The sequence below is a fragment of the Apodemus sylvaticus genome, chromosome 9 (assembly GCF_947179515.1).
Source record: "Apodemus sylvaticus chromosome 9, mApoSyl1.1, whole genome shotgun sequence".
NCBI classification, from domain to species: domain Eukaryota; kingdom Metazoa; phylum Chordata; class Mammalia; order Rodentia; family Muridae; genus Apodemus; species Apodemus sylvaticus.
The window spans coordinates 64,486,758-64,508,299 of NC_067480.1; the positions used below are offsets into that span (position 1 = coordinate 64,486,758).

Consider the following 21,542-nt stretch of genomic DNA (forward strand, 5'->3'; position numbering starts at 1 on the left):
TGGAGATAGTAATAGTGGCTGCTTGTCTTTGCAAAGTATTAAGTAGTTACTTCATTCATTCCATTTGTTTATCCATATGTAGTTACTGAAATTTTAGCATACCTAAAATACTGAATAAAATGAAGACAGCAAAGATAATTCATTAACAATAAAAGAAGATAAGTCATTAACAAAAAAAGCATGACAGAAGCTCAGACTAAGGTCTTGGATCCTGCCTATTGTTGTAATTTATAAAGCTAACAGACTTAAATATATAAAATACAGTAGTAATGGCTGTACAGTCAGGGTTTGTTGGTTTAATGGAAACATAGACAGAGCAACTCTTCAGAATCCACCCAGTTTTCTCTCTCCCCATATCACACAGTTTCCAAACCACATTACCAGGTCTCTGAAGCTTCTCCCATTTATTTAAAAAAAATGGAAAGAGATGGGAAAGTTTATCCCTAAACACTAAATTTAGTCACCATGCCACATAAAATGGTGTCACAAACCTATCATTTCACACTTGAAAGGTAAAGACAGGAGGATATCAGAAGTTTAAGGTCATGGCTATACCATGAGTTCCATGCCAACCTGAACTACGCAAGACTCTGTCAGAGAGGTGGGAGAGAGAGAAAGAGGAATGAGAGGGAGAGACAGAAGGAGAGAGGGATGTAGGAAAGGAGGGATAAATGAAGGGATGGAGGGAGGGAGAGAGGATAATTCTTCATAGATTTCCAATTTGAGTCAATATTGAGATTAAGAAGGTAGAACTTTAAGTGCTTGCTTGTGTATTGATACATGGTTGTATAGAGTAGCAAAGAGCATGGGAAAAGACCAGCACAGTACATCCTTTTGTCAAGCTTAGATTCTGGAGATTGAGTGAAAACTACATCTCACTTCCACTGAAGGGAATCTGACCTCCTTTTGAAATGATTATGAAATGATGACATACATACTTTTTCATAGCCAGCCCCCAAAACAAATTTATTTGAGGTAATAAGAAGCAAATCTTCAAGGACACAGGAGCTGAACAATGGCCAGAGTGGACCAAATTCTAATGAGTCATATAGGGTGGGGCTGGGGACTGACTCCTGGGAAAGAGCATCCTATCAAATGCCCTGAACAATTGTCAGTGATGTTCTGTGACTCTGGGCGATTCAACTCAATCAAACAGTCTCTTCCCCTTGCTGTTCTCATTTCACCTTTCAGTTTGATAGTAAAGGATTTCAGAAATCTTAACTATTTTACTCCAATTACAAACTGTTCTTTCCTGAGATTCTCTGTAACACCTCCACTGCCATTTCTATAGACAGATAAAGCAGTGATAAAAACGTTGTAAGACTGGAAAATTTTGACCAATAGTTCAAACCCAAACCACCTTTAGAATATCAGGAACTGTCTTTACACAATGAAGCAAGTGGCCCTCACCACTGTGGTGGGTTTTCTTGGAGTGTTTGTTTGTTTGTTTGTTTGTTTGTTTAAGATGGGTGTTTTAAGTAAGCTTGATAGTTAGGGCCACTTCTTAAGGGCCATCATGACTCAACCTCTGTGAGTCAGGAAGCTCCTGACCTCAGATGCTCAAATACCAAAAGGCGACAACACTGGGCATCACAGCAGAGGGGGAATGCCACCCTGGGTGGGGAGGGTGGGGAGGTTAAGGATCTAGACTGTTGCCACCTGCCCTCACTATTATTTCTGAAATAGATGAATATAAAACTAATCAAGTACTACTAGGGAAATGCTGTCACATGCACAAAAACATACTTTTAAGCACACTAATGTATTTCCTGCCAATATTTATGGCAATGGTGTAGGTAGTTCTGACACAGATGGTCTCAAGATGACATCCTGAAATTACCTGACGTATAAAAGAGCCTTTGTTGGGTTTCATTGATCAATCACGATTCTCTGGCAGTGAATCTTCAAGTCCCAGAGTTACTGCTTAAGGATTAAGAAGGCTAGGCTTCTAGGTAGGACCTCAGCTTCCATTGGGCACAAGAATCTACTTGTCAATATATGCTTTTCAAGTTCTATGGGCAATCCTAATTTGCAGGCTGTAGTAGTATAAAAGGGGAACAGTTAGGCCTCACATATCACATCTGTGTGTACCTCTCCTATATACTTTATTAGGTATTTGATTTTATGTATTGTCTAATATAGTAGACTGTGTAATGGCTGCTAAAAAGTTTAAATAAAGCAATTAATTTAACAGCCAGTATGCAGTAAGTAATTACTAATATCACTATGTGTGTGTGCATGTGTATGTGTGCACGTGTACACATGTAGTATATTACAGAGTAAAATTGTGATTCACAAATTAAAGAAAAACATATAGAGTAATGAATACAAATATAAATAAAAATATTTAAAAATTTAATTCTATACAAGTTTGCTCACACCAAAACTGCAACATATTAGTTACTTTTATTTATTATTTTAATGTGTATGAGTGTTTCTCTGAATGTATGTATGTGCATCTACTTGCATACAGTGCCTGCTGAGCCCAAAAGAGAGTGTCAAGTTCCTTAAAACTGGAGATAGCCATGGTTGTGAGCCACCATGTATGTCCTAGATCTTCTGCAAGAACTATAATTGCTCTTAACCAAAATATAATATCCCAAATAACAAAGTAAATAGTAAAATAGAGAATTAAGAGAAAATTGAAAAATAATTTTATAAAGTTTGTTTTACAGTGTTTAATTGTGCTTAAGATGACCTAATTTGCTTTAATTCACCAGATGTTTCTTTAGCCTATAGGAAAAAAAATGTTAAAGCCATAAGTGGCAATCAATTTGAATTTGTCACTTTATTGTGTAAAATAAGAGCTCAAAATAGAAACTGTGTACCTTGGGAAGAAACCTTGGGATGTGCAGAAAGAAACCTGATAACCCCGTGGGGATTCGTGTAAATGCTGTTTATAGGGTGTGAGCATTTCTGAGAAGCTGCCTGCACCTTTCACTTCACTCTGGCATTCCAAACGGAGAAGGACCACTGAAGGTTCCCCCATACTGCTCCTCACTCACGCTCTCCTTTGTGCTGGAGAAATACCTCTTCTGACGGCATTCCAAATAGTGTATTTGATTGTGTTCTGTTTAACTGGCCCCTGGGAAATTTTTCTCAAGCTCTCTCCATTTAGCCATCCAATGAAGAAAGTGCCAGAGTGCCCATGAGTCACTTCTGAAGCCATTCTGCCACAATAGCCTATCTGTATTCTTCAAACAGCCTCGAGGTGTTTATGCACGTTTATTTTGGATTCACTGCTGGGTCCTCTGGATTATTTACTATTAGGTCTGTGCTGCATTTTCATCTCAGAAAGCTGGCAGAACTTCTCTGGAAAAGCACAATTTGATTCTTCTGCATTTTGCCCAGCTAGCCACTTTCCCATTTGTAGCTCACTTACAGTGTGGTAACACCCTTATTGACATTCCATACATTATTTTGCTCTTTCTTTAGGTGTGTGTGCAACATTGACTGTTCTCAAACCAACTTCAATCCCCTCTGTGCTTCTGATGGGAAATCTTATGATAATGCATGTCAAATCAAAGAAGCGTCATGTCAGAAACAGGAGAAAATTGAAGTCATGTCTCTGGGTCGATGTCAAGGTAATGTTCATAGCAAAATTTCATTTCAAAAAAAAATGTTTTTAGTCTCTGTGCAGAAGTGAAAAGTGAAGATAACTCATTATTAGGCACCTATTTCATTTCCGAAAAGACAGTTCTGATTCACAATGGATCGTGTAGTCAGCTGTAGAATTTGTGTTGATTATGGGTGTTTGAGGGCCCATCAGCAACAGTGCATGTCTTTTTCAATGTAATGGGGCTGTATTGTTACAGTGCTATGAACACAGGAGCCAGTATTCAGAAGATCACAGAAATCCTCCTGGCAAGGGCTAAAGAAAAAGTCTAGTCAAGAATTTTAGAATAGATTAGAAATCTTAGAATTAAAAGCAATTGCTCGTTTTATGTATCGATTCAATAGAAATATTTTAAGTACATCCTTAAAAGCTGAACAGGATAGAACGTTCTGTTTTTGTTATTCAGGGGGAAAAAAATCTTAGGGAGCTTGGGTTTGATTTTCTTTTATCATTGTGTCTCAGTTACAGTTCTGAGCCCTCTTGTCCCAAGCTTCAGAAAGCTGGCACTGCTCTGTCACTCACATAGACATAAATGTGCACTGAAAATCTGTATAGAGTGTTCAGAACTATAAGTGGGTTGTTGTTGTTGTTGTTGTTGTTGTTGTTGTTGTTGCTGCTGCTGCTGCTGCTGAGGAAGGCAACAAACCTTAACTACCATGAAGAAATGAAGGTACTTTGGGAGAGAAAATTTGATAGACATATAGGAAATGGTTAACTGGGTTTTATTGTTAATTTTTAACATAGATAACACAACTACAACCACTAAATCTGAAGATGGGCATTATGCAAGAACAGATTATGCAGGTATGTAAAATTTCCTATGACTGAATGAGAGCCTGTTTATGAGAGCCTTGTCCACCACTGTTTGCTCATTGAGAACCACTGGTTATCCCTGCCTGTCCTACCCTGAGCGAGCACTGATCTTCCTTCTTAGTTCAAGCTTTCAGTGGGCAAGAGGGAATTTTTAATTGAACCAAATAAGGCACACTTTTTTTTTTTGCCATAGTTAAAGCGATTGTCAAAGATGTCAGTAAGATATAATTAACTTGTTTTGACAGTGTAAATGGTACAAATGACAAAACATTTATCAAATTAATGGGCATCAATGGAAATTAATGCAAGGTTTGGCAGTATATTGTAATAAATGCAAATGTTCTTGTTTGAATTTTCATAAAAGTCAACAGTGGAAAGTTGGCTGATCTCTGAGAAGAAAGAAAGAGAGAGAGTTACAGGAGCTAACACAGGCTACTGTGAAGATGCAGTTAAAATTCATGCATAATTTAGTTTTTAAAGAAACTAACATGTCTCGTTTATTTAGATTCTAGAATGTGGCTTCTCAGACATGCAAAGTTATAATAAGCTTTATGTGAAAGTATAAATCTTATTTAGCAACTATAGAACCTACTTTGAGTAATAAAAATGCTACCTAATTTAACTCTTCTACAGTTAGAAATAAGTGATGGGAATGCACTTAGCATACTCTCAGATAACTATAATTTATGAGAATATAAGGTAAAATTATAAAAATAAAATTATTGAGTTCTATAAAAGTATTACATGAATATTTATTTATTTACACATTCATTTTTACTGTTTTTAGACAGAGTTTCTTTGTGTAACCCTGGCTCTTTTAAAACCCTATGTAGACCAGGCTGGCCTCAAAATTGTAGAGATCTACCTACCTCTGCCTCATTAGTGCTGGGATTAAAGACATGTGCCACCAAGTCCAGCTCCAAGGGGTTTTTAGACACAACTTTTCATTTACTACTGTACACTTGTAACCAACTTTATAACTAGCACTCAAACCAAATCAATTGGTTCTTGTCCTTCAAAATACATACTACCATTTTTCTTCTGACTTCATTACTTTATTTTACTTAATAATAATTGTCATTATGTGTATACATGAACAAAGCCCTGGTAATATTTTAATTACTTGCATGTATCATAATGTGGATATAAGAGGAATTTAACTTTTGCATATTTTGTCTTAATGTTTTCAGCATCTAGACAAGTTTGGCATATTCTAAATGCCCGAAACTACCAGTTATGCAATATATTAACTTTGGTTCTATTATATGTGTATATAACCATTCTCAAAACACCACTGGTGATATTAACAGATGCTTATTAAGATGAACAAACTAGTATTCAGTGCATTTAGAAAGTGTTCCCATAAACAATTGAACTTCTCCCCAGATTTTCTCCCTTCTATCCATTATACAGTCTTTACAAGTATGCATGGTTTGTGTAAAATCATCTCTCAGAGAGTGGGTTCTGGGACTGGTTCCAACCCTTCACAAACACCAAAATCTAAGGATACTATAGTCTCTTTTAAACTGGAATGGTGTTTATATATTCCCCTTGTGCATCTTCTTCTACGTCTTAAATCATATCTAGATAATTTATAATGCATAATACAAGGTAAAGTCTATGAAAATATTTGTGGTATTGTGTTGCTTAAGTAATAATGATTTTACAAACTCTACACATTCTGGAAGATGCGAGTACTTCACATACGATTTTAAGTCTATGAGTGCAGCTCTCACGGATATAAATGGCCATTTTATTTTACCTTTTTAAAATTTCTTTTTTTTTCTTTTTTTTTATTCGATAAATTTTTTATTTACATTTCAAATGATTTCCCCTTTACTAGACCCCCACTCCCCAAAAGTCCCATCAGCTCCCTTCCTTCCCCCTGCTTTCCCACCCAACCCTTCCCACTTCCCTGTTCTGGTTTTGCCCTATACTGCTTCACTGAGTCTTTCCAGAACAAGGGTTCCAGAAGAACTCCTCCATTCTTCTTGTACCTCATTTGATGTGTGGATTATTAATGTGTGAAATTCACACAAATGCATGTAGTATAATATCACGAATCCTCATGTAATTATCTTAGAGAAAAATAGTTACATCAACTCATAGCTATATCCTTCCCCCGTCATCTCTCTCCACCTACATAATTAGATCTGAAAAAATGTCAAAACTCAAAATTTTATCATACCTCTCAAAGAAATGCTTTTTTAAACTCACAACACTATAATAATCTCTTAAATACCTCAAAACTCTTATAGTATACAATATGCATCAGAATTACTTGAAGAATAGCACATTTTTGTAAAAGATTTTGCAGGACTAGTGTTCCCAAAACTGTACTCCACCTATATGTTAAGCGATAGAAAATTATTAAAAGTAATAAAATATAATAGTGACATATAATATCAGAGTGGTATTTTATGCTTTAAGATTTAAATAGAACCAAATAAGAATATTATATTTTATTTTAAACAACTATCTTGATGGTATTATAAGCTACTTCTATTAAAAGCATTTACAATGACTTTATGTTTCCTATAAAAGCTAATTCATTTGGAATAATCTCCAAAACCATTTCATCTGTGACTATCCTTGAACCATCCACCACAGGACTTATAAAAGAGCTAAGTCTTTACTTGAGGATTTTCTTCCCCAACAAGGAACCCTGGAGGTTCATCGTCATCCTGTGCAATGCTATGTGTGCACCCATCTGGCCAGGATGATGCTCCTCTCGTCACCATTCACATTCACAGTTCACCTTCAGTGAGAACAGTGGATTGCATGTCTACCCTGAACTCATTCAGATTTGATTTCAGGCAGTTAACCTCTAATGTTCATTACCACTATTTTCAGTTCACTTTGTTTTTTATTTTTTTATTTTAAAGTGTTTTCATCCATTCTTTTCTTTGAAAAATTCATGCATTTAAACACTATCAACCCCCATCCTGATTTGATCTCCCTAATGAACATAGAAAGGAAAGAACATCTCCCAGTGAAAATGATCGGGTCACTCAGCATCCTTCAGATTTCTCTAGTTTGACAACAGAAAGTCTTGTAAGATAAAAATTGTCATGCTTGAGGGGCAACAGGCAGACTGATCAGGGAAAAGCACTTGCTGCCAACTCTAACGATCAGTGTTTAGTCCCCAGAACCCATCAGATGCCAGAACAAACCAGCTCCTGCATGTCTCCCTCCAGCTTCTATCTCCACACTGATACTGGGCATGTACAAGCACACCCAGAGACAATAAGTGCACACAAAATAAAGAAACAAATGCAACAATTTCTAAAATTGTTAAAACATGCATGCTTGATAAATTCCAAATAAAATATAGAAGCAAAAATGTTAATTGAAACTTGCAGCTCATAGTTAAACATGGACTGAATACTATAAAGTCCTCCCTGAAGTTACTTCAGCATCACATGGTTTTTATACATGGTTTTGTTGAGATATATTGTATTAGAAAATATTGAAGTAATCATGTTTCTCAACATTTCCAAGCATTCAGTAGGATTTTCATTTTCCCAAGTTTGGGACATAGACATGAAAATCTAAAAGAATCAAATGAAGAATCAAAATGTTATTGTCCCGATTTATATTTTACATGTTATAAACTCTCCAAGGAAGGTAAACAGGAACTGTATGACTCACATCCCTAGAAATCTGCCCTGTGCTCACAATTAATTTGATGTCACAGCAACTTCCCTTGTTAAACAAATGTCCACGGACGCTCCCACTGGAAGGAAGTAGTGATTGTAGCTCACACACTTTTCCAGATGTGACATCAGTACTATAAGCTTAGGAACTTTTACCGTGTCTTCCCCCTTTCATTTTTGAGCCTACTTTAAATGTGGTAACACTTGTTTCTAACTACAAAGTGGCTATCATCTTTAAAGAAAGTCTGAATCTTAAAATAAATGTATTAAACCTCCCTTGTAATAACATCTAAAAGAAAGGTTTCAGCTAGGTCCAATAGAGACTGGATTACAATTTTAATTTAAAAATAAATAAATAAATAAATAAATAAATACTATGTGAAACAAATATAACATGTGCAAGAAGCTAGAACATTCCTTTTACAGAGACAGGAATCTATGATCCTTATAGACACAGAAGTATAGTCTACAACATAACACTGAAAAACAAATTTCCATCATATTCCAAGCAGAATTCCTATCTGCTTGGGCTGTCTGGGATCACCTTCCTATCCTCTCTCTTCTAATGAGACCGGAGGCATTTCTGAGTCTTGGATCAGAGGCTTTGCCGCTCTGTGTTCCAGGCCCAATGACAAGTTCCTGCCATAGAAACAGAACAGACCACTTGATACCATTCCACAAGCTAAGATTTGGGTGTGTCTTTTCACTACGGAAAGAGTCTGAACCCAGGGATTTTCTAAATTACAAAGCTGAGAAGCTAGGACTTCCTAGCTTTACCATATATTATTAATAACCCCTTGTGAACACATAAGATGGTACAGTATATGTGTGTGTGTATATATACATACATACATATATAGTATCATATATATCCTCACCAAGTCTTACACTAAAAGGAAAGTGAATTTTAAAACTGTGCTTCTCTGTGTCCAATGTGGATCTATATATGTGTCTTCTGATGGGCTTCTGTCTGGCTAAGAGTCTCATCAAGTCTTGGAAAACATGGTCACATATTTCACACAGTGAAAAATGTACTTAAATTTTATAGCTTGTTGGATGTTCAAAAAAAAAAGCCATAAATTTCAACTACTTTAGTTTTTGTCATCTAAAAAATAAAATGTATTTTATTTTGTGGTATCCTATACCAGTTTCCAAAAAGGATTTGCAGTGTTTTTATAATTAAGGTATGGTCAATGAGGGGTCTTTAAACAGAGATAGGAAACATGAAAAGCAGAACTGTTAGAGGAAAGAAATACATTCTGAGTGTGGCTATTACTGTTAAAGCACTCAGCCCTAAGCTTCCTTGCAGCCAGTATAAGAAAGAAATTATGGTTGAATCGGTTTATTTCACAAATATCCAGAAAGTCCTGCTATGCAGCGGTGCTGTCCCAGACTCTACAGAAAGCAGCACCGAAGCCTCAGGCTTCTGTGAAAAGAACCTAGGTCTTCATTATCTGGAAAAAAATGAATAAAAATAATTTTGGAGACCAAAGAGAAAGTTAACTTTGCTAAATTATATGTGAAATATTTAGCACGGATCTTTTTATGAACCATAACTGGGTAACATAAATGGATAGACTCTTCAACCATGATATTTATAAAATAGCCCAAGAAGCTTTCTCTATAGCTGAGGATTTTTGAATAATTTTTTTATAAAATTCTAGCACACATAAAGTAAGATATGCATATCTCAATGATGCAGTGTTTGAGACTGACTGAAGTAATGAGTTCCATTCATGATTATTCCAAAATTGGGAGGGATTAATTTCACAGGAAACTGACAGAATCTAAGGAAAGCAAGTCTAATGTATTCCCCCTGAGTGTGCAGGATAAAGACCTGTGAACCTGTGTAACAGGACAGGCAGAACCTGGGTTGGATCGACATTGCTCAGTGACAGTGTGTATGTGGCTGGAGAAAGTCCCCTGGCTTTCATGTTGGTCAATGAGAAAGAAAAGTCCCAGGATCTCTGTGCCTTCAGAAACGCCAAGTCCTCTGGGTCTAGTACTAAGCAGAGTCTACCTATTTCCCTGAGAGTTGCTTTGTAGCAATTCACCATCTCTGGTTGCTTTGGGAAGTCTTATGTGTTAGGAAACATTTCTTTTAGAGATGTACTTCTCTTTAAACAATAATTGAGATATTATGCACAAGTCTGAAATGTGGAAGAAAGAATCCAGACTTACAAGCCAAATCCTCTCTATCCTATTAGTATCCCGTCAACCCATTTTCCACACAAAGAAGAAACTGACATCCTAAAAGGGTATCAACGTAGTCTAAGTGAATTGCCAAATAACTTGTTCTTTGTGGAAGCCATCGCAATTTACAAAGCCTTTCCACACATGTTGTCTCCTTTGGTCTTCACAACAGAAATGTGAAGAGGTATTAGAGGCACCTGACAGGCGAGAAATGGAAGTTCAAAGAGATTAAGTGAAAGAGATGACATGGCAGAGCTGAGGTTCAAGACAGCACTGCTAATTGCAGAAGCCAGCAAGTGTGAGCAGCTAGGGACCACAGAAAAGTTTCACTGCCTAAAACTCTGGAGCTGGGGAATGGACACTGCACCCTGAACTTAACCCTTTAAGAGTTTCAAATTCAAAAATGGTTTGCTGTGCTGTTGAGGCTGCTTTGAAATCATCTGGAGTGCTTTATAATCTGTCCATATCCCCTCACCATCCCTAAGTTCTATTTCATTTGAATTTAAAATCTCCCCCACAAGCTGAAGTGAAGACGGCCAGTAAAGTGTTCACATTGCGAATTTGAGGACGTGCATGTGGTTGATTCTCAGAAGCTGTGTAGAAAAGGGAGTCGTGCAGTAGTAATCTCAGCTCTGGAGAAGCACAGATGGGAGGATCCCTACATCCCTAAGGCTCACTGGCCAAGCAATCAGCCTAGCCTACTTGGTGAGCCCAGCAAGAGACCCTGTCTCAAGAAAACAAGGTGGCCAGTGTCTGCTGAACCACAGGAGAGGTTGTCCTTCAGTCTCCACATGCCTGTACACATTAATAGGTATGCACACATAAATGTACATACATATGCACAAATGGATATGCACCTGTGCACAAACACATACACACTCACAGGCACACACAACCCTTCTACTGTTTCCTGTTTCTTTGCACAGCAAAGAATCCTAAGTAATGCTACCAATAAATCTCCCATTAATTAAAAAAAATTCCCAGCTTCTCTGCAATAATTTGGAGTTTACAAAGATTCATTCACATTACCCTATTTTTTTTTTTAATGTCAGCCCATAAAACAAGGTTACATATGCTAGGAGTAATACCCAGGAGGCTCAAAAGTTATAAATGGCCGGCCTGGAACTGGCCACAGTGTTTTAATTTTGTTCACCTACCTGTGCAAATGGGGCAGTTACTTGATTTGTTAAATATTTGCCTCCATGGCTCCTCTACTCCAGGTCTAACGACAGAATTACCAAGTGGTTTCAAATCATATTTGTAATATGAATTAATTCAGTCATGTGGCAAAAAAAATCTACATTTAAAATGAAAACATTTTTCCATTTGTTCACGAACACAAGGAACATTTTGCTGGAAAACATGTTATATCTGGGCCAATAACCAGATCTATAGAAAATAAATAGCATAAAATATAGGCAGCAGCTTGTAGCACAAATATTGGTATCAGCATTGAAACAAATAAAAACGTTTGCCACTATACTATCCTGGAATATTTAAGCCTGGGAAATGAAGTTACATGTCAAGATTTCTGAGGGGGGGAAAGAATGTCTCAATTCAAGTATGTTCCCCTCTGGGACTTAGAGTAAGACTGCAGCAAGTCTCTAAAAGCCTGAGAACTCTAACTCATAATGTTCCTGCTTTCTTGAGCTCTATGCTTTCGTTATTTCCTCTGGAAAATAATGTAGCTGGTCACCTGCAATCTTATGTTATGCTTATGGCTATAGATAAAGAAGTAGTATTTGCAATACGGATGAAGGCTTGGGCTGAAAAGTTGCCTTGGGTCCTAAGAGACACTCTAGGCAACTGTGTTTATGCCCCAGTTCGTAAATGCATTCTGCACTATTCATGTGCACTATTTATGTGCACATTCCCTGTTTGCAATGCCTGTTTCTGAATCAGTTTTCCCACCTGAAGGTGTTACCTCTCCATCGACCTTTCTCTTCCATAAATGTAGGGCGGCTGTTTTGATGGTTTTTGCTGCAAAATCAAGGAGAACTGAGTTTGTGCACTGGTCGTGCTGTGTTCGGTTATTACACTTGAGCTGACTCTGACTTTTCTGATTCTGTTTCTCTGTCTGTGCAATGCAAATGATGAAAACAACATATTTCCATCTTACCCAAACTCCAAACACGTGAATTTTGCATTAAAAGACATTATATAAGCTGCTAACCAGAAACTAATGAGATAGCTGGTCTTGGTGTTTTGTTTCAGTCTGAAAGTGAAAATGAATTTATTTTTATGGTTTGTTTTTCATAATATGGTCTATGTACAAGGTTTAAATGCAAATTCACCGTCTATGAACTTAAGCACAGTAGGTTTGCATAACCATTCCTGTTCAAGTCATTCAACAAATATTGCAAAAGCCTTTGGCCAGCTTTTCAACTAACAAATATTAAAATAATATTTCTCAATCACTTATGTCTACACTGTCAGTACAATAACATATTTAAATTTCACATAGCCATTTTTTTCTGTTTTCTGTATACTTCAATAACAATATGATCACATGATCATTATGAACTTAGATGTTTATAACACTTTTATAAGATGATATAAACATGACAGAATTAAAAATGACGATGTCAATTTGACTGTAAAAACTTAGTTGTTTATAATTCAAGGTATGTATTTAAAAGACCTGTGCATTTATTAATTAAAAAAACACATGGAATGCGTGACAGAAATGCATGAAAGAAAAAAATTACAAGAACATAGTATATAGTATATTCCTGTTGATGTAAAACATTGTTCACAAAGAGATGTCTGTGCTCACATGTGAGGAATAGCACATGTGCACACATTCTGAAGTAAAAATAAATGTTTTCAACAGGATGATCATAAAGAAAAGACAACCCTATCTAGCACTGGCAACAAAGCAGAAAGACATCTCTGAACTCAAATGTCCTCCTATTGTCAGTGAAAATGCCACTGTGCTCCTCCTGAATTCCCTTAGCACCTCCACCACTGCTATTGCTTATCCTGCTAGGAAGAGCAGTACAGGTAGGAATTTAGTATATGGCCCTGGAACAATAGACACATCCCAATACCTTGAAAAAGTTTAATTGAAAAAAAAAAAAAGGAAAATTGTTTCCCATAAAATCCATACTGTTTAAAAACATGCCGAGAGTGCCCTGAATCTTTCCTGATCAGATTGTTGGCTAGACCCCCAACATGGGTGCCCACCTAAACCAGTGCATTAGAAATGCATTCATCATAGCTTGGTGCTTCGACCATATGCAAATATAATCACTCCAAGGTGTTTTGAAATACATGTAAAAGTAAGTCTCTCATAGAACCAACATTTTCAAATACTGTATCACGGAGATAGCTTGTTTCCACCACTTGTTCATGTAAAAACACACGCACACATATACACACATACACACACACATACACACACACACACAAACTACATACATACTTAGTTTGAAATCAAATATGATCAAGAGGAGTCAAACTCCAGGCATAGAGAATGTGGGGAACAGCGCTGAATTGGGAAAAGGGATGATGAGATTCCCTTTAATCTGTAAGGAGGACTACATCGTCTAGGACGCTATCTCTGAGCCCTGAGGTGCAGAGCTGCGGAATAAACATAGCACAGTTCTGGGAAGTGGATGTTGGGACCAGAATGATAGGCCTTGTGAAACGCTGAACCAATAGGCCAGCACACGATGTTCTTGGAGATAGGTAACTGGGGCAGGATTGTGACTACCTTTATGAAAGGTAGGCTGGGATTTCACACTTGCAGACTCAGAAATCTAAACCCTGAACTCTCTAAGAGTTAACTCACATTTACGAAAGTTTTAATGTCTCCACACTGATTTGCAATCACCTAGAGGGCTTCCCTCGGCTAACTAATTATATGGATTATGTGGAAGTCCCAATAGAAATGAGGCTACTCTCTGAGTCTGTAGCTGTTCAAGACACAAAGCTAAGGAGTGTGGTACAATCATCTAGGCAATGGGAGCATGTCTGCCTTCAAATCAGTGTCAATAGAGCATGCCCAAGGCTAGAACAGTCTGTGACACTTCTTTATCTGGGTTTTCTGTTAGGCCTCATCGAGGAAACTTATTCTCCTAGACAAACATGTAACAAACCTGGAGCTCTCTAGAAGCATCCACTCAACCGTCTCCAAGAGAATTGCTCACTGTAGACCTCAAGCTGTACTGAGGACAGGTCCTTCTGCATTACAAGACCTCCAAAGGTTTTATAAAAACCTACTATTAAAATTGTTATTTTTAAAACTAACAAGCCAAGAATTTTGACTAATAACAAAGTAAAGTGAATATGTTTAGAAAGAACGTTTAATATTTGGGGGTTTTGTAAAACAATCCTTAGCATTTTTGTTAATACAACCTTCATGTCCGTGAACATGAGCTTGCTACTGCTTAGTCACATAAAACAGAAAAGCATGTCAAATATTATCCCACAAATACTGAGATGAGGGACTCTGCACAAGGCTGTTACTGCATCATTAATATGTGAAAGATCTTCACCAACCCTACATCAGATAGAGGGCTAATATCCAATATATACCAAGAACTCAAGAAGTTAGACCCCAGAAAACCAAATAAACATATTAAAAAATGGGGTACAGAGTTAAACAAAGAATTTTCACCTGAAGAAGTTTGGATGGCTGAGAAGCATCTTAAAAAATGTTCAACTTCTTTAGTCATTAGGGAAATGCAAATCAAAACAACACTGAGATTTCACCTTATACCAGTCAGAATGGCTAAGATTAAAAATTCAGGAGACAGCAGGTGTTGGCGAGGATGTGGAGAAAGAGGAACACTCCTCCACTGCTGGTGGTGTTGCAAATTGGTACAACCACTCTGGAAATCAGTCTGGCGGTTCCTCAGAAAAATGGACACCTCACTTCCGGAAGATCCTGCTATACCACTCCTGGGCATATACCCAGAGGGTTCCCCAGCATGTAATAAGGATACATGCTCCACTGTGTTCATAGCAGCCCTATTTATAATAGCCAGAAGCTGGAAAGAACCCAGGTATCCCTCAACAGAAGAATGGATGCAAAAAATGTGGTATATATGCACAATGGAGTACTATTCAGCCATTAGAAACAATGAATTCATGAAATTCTTAGGCAAATGGATGGAGACGGAGAACATCATACTAAGTGAGGTAATCCAGTCTCAAAAGATCAATCATGGTATGCACTCACTAATAAGTGGATATTAGCCTAAAAACCTGGAATACCCAAAACATAATCCACACATCAAATGAGGTACAAGAAGAACGGAGGAGTGTCCCCTTGTTCTGGAAAGACTCAGTGTAGCAGTATAAGGCAAAACCAGAACAGGGAAGTGGGAAGGGGTGGGTGGGAGAACAGGGGGAGAGAAGGGGGCTTATGGGACTTTTGGGGAGTGGGGGGCCAGAAAAATGGAAATCATTTGAAATGTAAATAAAAAATATATTGAATAAAAAAAGAAAGAAAAGTATATGGTAGAGTTACAAAGCATTTCTAGACAACATTTCATAGGCAACTTATTAAAAAATCCCCTACAGTTATACTTTTCTTTAAAATTACATTTTCAGAAGTCCAAAGCTGGGTGTCGTATGTTAGGAACATTCCAGTTAAGTGAAGACTGATAACAATCTCCATTTTTTTCTCCAGAAATGAAATATTCCAGAAAGATCACACAATTAGCTTAAACCAGCCGCAAGTGCTTCCGCAGCTTGGTCGGCCCTGTGCCCTGAATCTATTCTACAGTCTTGTACCACTGGGTTCAATCCAGGTTTAACTAAAGAGCCCAAGAAAATCCAAATGAACTGAAATAACCTTTAGAAAAATTCCTCTCATGTCCCCACACCTCTGTCCCCTTACACATTCCACACTATTGCACATGTTTGCTTGGTATTGGTTACTTCTTTTAATGAACTATATCTGTGGAACATGAGGACAACCAACAGGCAGGGTACAGAAACTTAATAACAAAGCACTTAAAATAAGCTGTCACTTATCTTCTATAGAAAGAACCATCAATAGTTATCAAGGCATCCCATAAACAATGTTAGAAAACCATTAATTCTTACCCATGAATGTGAAATAAAAGAATTATATTCTGATATTGAAACTGTGTTTTCTATAACATTAAGTGCTTCTCAGCTCCTTCCCTCCTCCATGAATTGATAAATGCTCAGGAAAAAGCTAATTGTAATATTGTCTTAGGAAACTATTATCTTCATTACAATCAGGACTAGAACCATCATCATCATCAGTAAATGCACCAGTGAAATAGACTCACTCAATTCATTCCAAAAAAAAAAAAAAACCTACAAATTATATGCACTGTCTGTTGTTTTTGGACTCTCCCAGAGACTATTCTCCAATGATGTGGATAATTATATTTATTTTTTAATTTCATTTGAATTTTAGTGCAAATGACTTACTGAGCAAATTTTATAGGGGAAAGAGGTTGGCATAGCAGGATATAAACTATTGACTTCATTTCAAAACACCAATTGTCCTAAGGCTTAAAACTGCCTTTTGCAGCTAAAAACTATGAGAATCATGCCTAGAAATCAGGTGATATTGACTAACCCAATTCTGTTTCTCAGGTCCAGCAAGGACCATTGGCCTATCAAGGTTCTTTTCATCTCTCTGTTTCAAATACATATATTTGTTTTTAAAATAAGAGTGGAGTAATACTAGAATTGTTAAAGTTCCATAAGGAAAATGGGGATCTGTCTCTTCTCAAACTTAGGAGAATGAAAAAGCCTCATCTCCTAAGAGGGAAATTATACTTTTGGGGAACCTTGTACTATTTATACTACTGGGAGCCTCGTCTAACTAATTGGATCTCTTATCTATTCAGTTAGGGTTCTCATAACTTGGGGCTCTGTTTTGCTCTTGTTCAAAGCTCTGACATATTTCTGCTCACATTAGATGTTTTATACAAACTCAGACTAAATCACTGAACCAAACATTGCCTTTTTTAAAGATTTTTTTTTTTAATGATGTTCTTTGAGGAGGCAGTAGCCGCCCTTTCAAAGCTTCCTTTTATTATCTAGGCCTCTTCTCATTATAAGTTTTCGTAACAGTTGGTTCACAGAAATAGATTTAAATACTGCTAGCTGAATGCTATGAAGCATTCAACAGAAATCCTTTAAAAATTGAAGTTGTTGTGATGTTCACGGAACAGAATATCCGACTGTGTTAGAACACAAACTTTCATGAAAACTCCTGTGGTAGAAAAGACGGGACCTTAAAACTATGCCTCTAACTTGGCTGATTACTGCTCAACTACCCTGTGCCAACTCTTCCAAGGAAGGATACAAATGTGCAATTCTGTTAGGTGGTTCCCAGAGACGGATGAGGCTCTGTCTCTGGGAACAAACCCTGCTGAGTTTTACCTAGTGAAATAAAGTTATTGGTTTTGCAGCAAGGACAATGAGGGTATTTGTTTACAAAGACAACTTGAAAAAATAGCAAAGACAACAGGAAATGATAAACGAGCCAGTCTCTGCTACAGTAATTACTTTAGCATAGCAACAAATAACTAACTTTCTCAGTAATGTTATTTTCCATCAAAGAATATACCTCTACCTGCTCTTCACCGTGCACTACATTGTTCTTGCTACTGGAGAAAAATCTCTAAGAAGGTAGAGGCGGTAAATAAGTTGCCTGATAAAATTTGTGTTTTGAAATATTCACACCATCCTTTGGGTTTTGTCTCAGTTTAGTTCCCGTTAAGAGTTTTGTACAGTGCAAAAACCATCAATGGACTTGGGCATGTAGCTGTACCATTAAATTACTTGCCTGTTTCCCTTCCTGTTCCTAAGAGAAGGTACTCTGACCAAAGCAACATAAGGGAGAAAGAATTTAGGTCACAGTTCAAACAGCCTTTCATGATGACATCAAGACGGCAGGAGCCTGAAGCTGACTGGTATTCACTCAGCAGAGTTTGCTGTTTTTCCTACTGCTCAGTTTTCCTTCTCCACTTTATGGGACAGGATCCACCACCACCACCACCCCGCCCCATCCCCAGGGCAAGGTCTCCTTCACAATTAGGATGGGTCTCCCAATAACACTCAAACCATAAAACCCTCCACAGGCATTCCCTGTGGCCCATCTCCCAGGTAACTCTAGATTATGCAGAGTGACAATTAAACTAAAATTAAACTTAGCTTGCATGAAGTCCTGGATTCAACACCCAGTGCAATAGAAAGTAGGGAGGGAAAATCCAAAGTTCAAAGTTATCCATAGGTACAGGGAGAATTTGGAGCTAGCCTAGGTTCTATAAGACTCTTTCTCAAAAACATTCAAGTAATTTAAGGGAATATTAAAGGAAATCTTTCTGACATGGGCAGGTAAACAATAAAATCTATATCCTGCTGGTTGTGGTAGCACATGCTGGTAGGATTTGCTGCAGGAGGTGGAGGCAGGAGGATGAGTTCAAGGCCAGCCTGCGAATGTTAAGCCTCTATGTAACTGGCTGGTATCTGCTGAAACAGTTTTCTTATGCATAGCACGCAACACTAGTTTTCAAAAGACCTATATTTGAAACCTACTTTTTAAAAAAATACCCCATAATATAGGAAAGCCCTTGAAGAATTTTGGAAATGAGGATCATGTATTTCCTGCCCATTTTTATAAGGAGAGCTTCTCTGCAGGGATTATTGACACATTTGGATGTGCATACTGCTGATCTTACAGTGGCTCCAGAATTTGGATTAATTTCTAGAGAGAAGGAATTCTCTAAGTTGTGTAGTAAAATTTGATCTAGTTCTAACAATATTTCTATTGAAGATTTTTTAGTTAGAGATTGCCATTTCAGTGTATCAGAATATTAATTGGATAATATAAAAAATTAGATGGCAAATCTGTTAATCATCAACATCTCTTGATTGTGTATCAATTCTGAGTTTATGCTCTGGGTAATTCTGCTTCCCATCCATTGGCTTTAGTTTCATTCAGACTTCATCTTCCAGAGCAGTGAGAGTTGTTTATGGCAAAATGTTTGTATTGTGACAGAGATGAAAGCCACTACTTTGTCAACACGCATGGAATGTTTCACAAGTTGAATAAAAGTATACTAGCTGAAAGCAATATTGCTAGGCAATGAGAAAACAATGATTAGAGAATCTTAGTGTAATCACATGCCAAATCAAGTTCTAAAACTAAAGATGTTAAGAGCATATTCCAGATAAGACAGAACTCTTCACTCCCACAATTCAAGATACAGGATTTTATTGAAAGATTTTTACAATTAAGAGAAATACATAAGCCTTTCTGGCATTTTCAAAGAGAAATTTTAAGTTCAAAGTCTGTTCCTTTCTCTTAGTGTCTTTGTTGCTTTTCTGTTACTGTGATAAGACACCATAACCAAAGCCATTCATAGAAGAGTTTATTATGAGCTTACAGTTTCGGAGGGTGAGTCTATGACCATCCTGGTGGGGAGCATGGTGGTGGAATGGTAGCTGAGCGCTCGCATCTTAAGATATAACTTACCACAAGATAGAGAGAAGTTAACTGTGACCAGTATGGGCTTTGGAAACCTCAAAGTCTGCGTCCAGCAACATACCTTCTCCAACAAAGCCACACCTCTTAATGCTTCCCAACCAGTTCCACCAACTAGTGACCAGGATGGGAGCCATTCCTATTGAATCCACGATTATTCATAAATAAAAAATAATAATCAGCCTAGTCACTAGTGTTCACAAAATTACTTTCTACCTCTTTCCCAGAATATAATTGAGATTTTATCCTATTTTTAAATGGCTTTAGAGAGATTGAGTTTTCTTGATATCCTAATCTTTGATTACAAAATGAATATACTTTCTCATTTTAAATATTGTCCATGGGCAATTGACTTCCAATTAAACCTGTGTTTGTTTAAAAGAAAACATAAAGAAAAAGAAAAGAAAACACACATTGGTAGCTTATTTCCATAGCCTATGTTACCATTGCCTACCATACTATTTTCAGTAAATGGGCTGGCTACCTAGGGTTTAGCAGAATACATCCAGAGACTATTATTAGACTTTGGATTTAATTTTGAGCTCTGAAATAGCATAGTTCGTTCACTGCTGCATGTGACATTTTAAAAACCTGAGCAAACAGTATTATTCTTAGGAAAGAAAAGCTCTTTCTCACTAGATTCAGCATTTAGAAACAATATTGAATTGATTTGAATCAGAAAATTGTCTCTGAGAACCTGAAATGAATATAAACATTAGGCAGATGATCTCACCTCTTGCTTCCTGCCTTAGTCCTTGTTCTGTTTCCTTTGAGTAGTTCTTAATATTCATTCAAAGTGTGCATGTGTGCAGATGCATCCCAAAGACACAGTGTACTCTTGTGCTTGTCAGAGCCCAAGCACACCGCACTCCATTCTGCAGGCGGTGCAAGCTCTTGTGCCCTGGGTGGAGCCCTTCAGGAAGAAGCGAGATCAGATCAGGCACTAGGCACAGCTGTTTTATGTGTCGAGCTCATGAGTATTTTTTACATCTGTTTTTCAACCTAGCAAACAAGCATGGTACTTTTAGATATATAACATTCTCCTGTCTTACCCTTCAGGCAGGATTCTTACATTCCAGGGAATGACAAAGGTTCACATTCCTTTTTGCCCTAGGTGGAAAACATAAAAGACTAAGATGCATCATTAATCATGCAGACTGTCTGCTGCAACACTGCCAAGAAAATGATCATCCTCGCACCACCCATCAATATCCCTGACACCTGTCTAAGAGCTCAGGTCATGCATATCCGTCTGCCTTTAGAGAAGTGTCAATGTGCAAACATTGCTTCACTATTTTTAGGGTCACGTTAACATTATTCATCACCTACCTGTCAGTTCATCCAATTTGTCATGTTATGCAGACCTACCAGTGACCGTTACTGGCCATCTCCCCTTTGCATTGTGGTTTTCAGAGCATGAGAGCAGAAGATGTTTCGAAATTGTCAGAAGCAGGTGAGACAGCAGCCAGAGTTTCCCCAAGAAATTACTATGGCTCATACTTAGAAAAAAATGCAGACATTCAAGGTTCCTGTGGCCTTCCAAAATTTCTACTTCTGTCTGATTTCTTATTCAATGAATTGTATTTTTAATGAATTTTATTATAAAGCTCACAGCATGATTCCAGGAGGTTAAATCACAGCTTACAAATGAAACAAACCTTCAGAAATTAGGAAGTCAAAGATTACTGTTCTGATAAAAAACTGCCAGTTCTGAATACCTAGAAACATACTAGGCACTAGTTAAAATTGTAAGTACAAAGGCTGATAAAAATTCCAATGC

General features: G+C 37.3%; 1 protein-coding gene across 1 annotated transcript in view; it reads left to right on the plus strand.

Moving 5' to 3' along the window:
- Tmeff2 (transmembrane protein with EGF like and two follistatin like domains 2) overlaps window positions 1-21,542 on the plus strand; it is a 284,490-nt gene that overhangs the window by 230,204 nt on the left and 32,744 nt on the right. Inside the window, exons 6-7 of the mRNA XM_052192909.1 lie at window positions 3,436-3,584; window positions 4,361-4,420. Of these exons, the coding sequence (XP_052048869.1) occupies window positions 3,436-3,584; window positions 4,361-4,420 (209 nt within the window). The remainder of the gene's footprint in view (window positions 1-3,435; window positions 3,585-4,360; window positions 4,421-21,542) is intronic.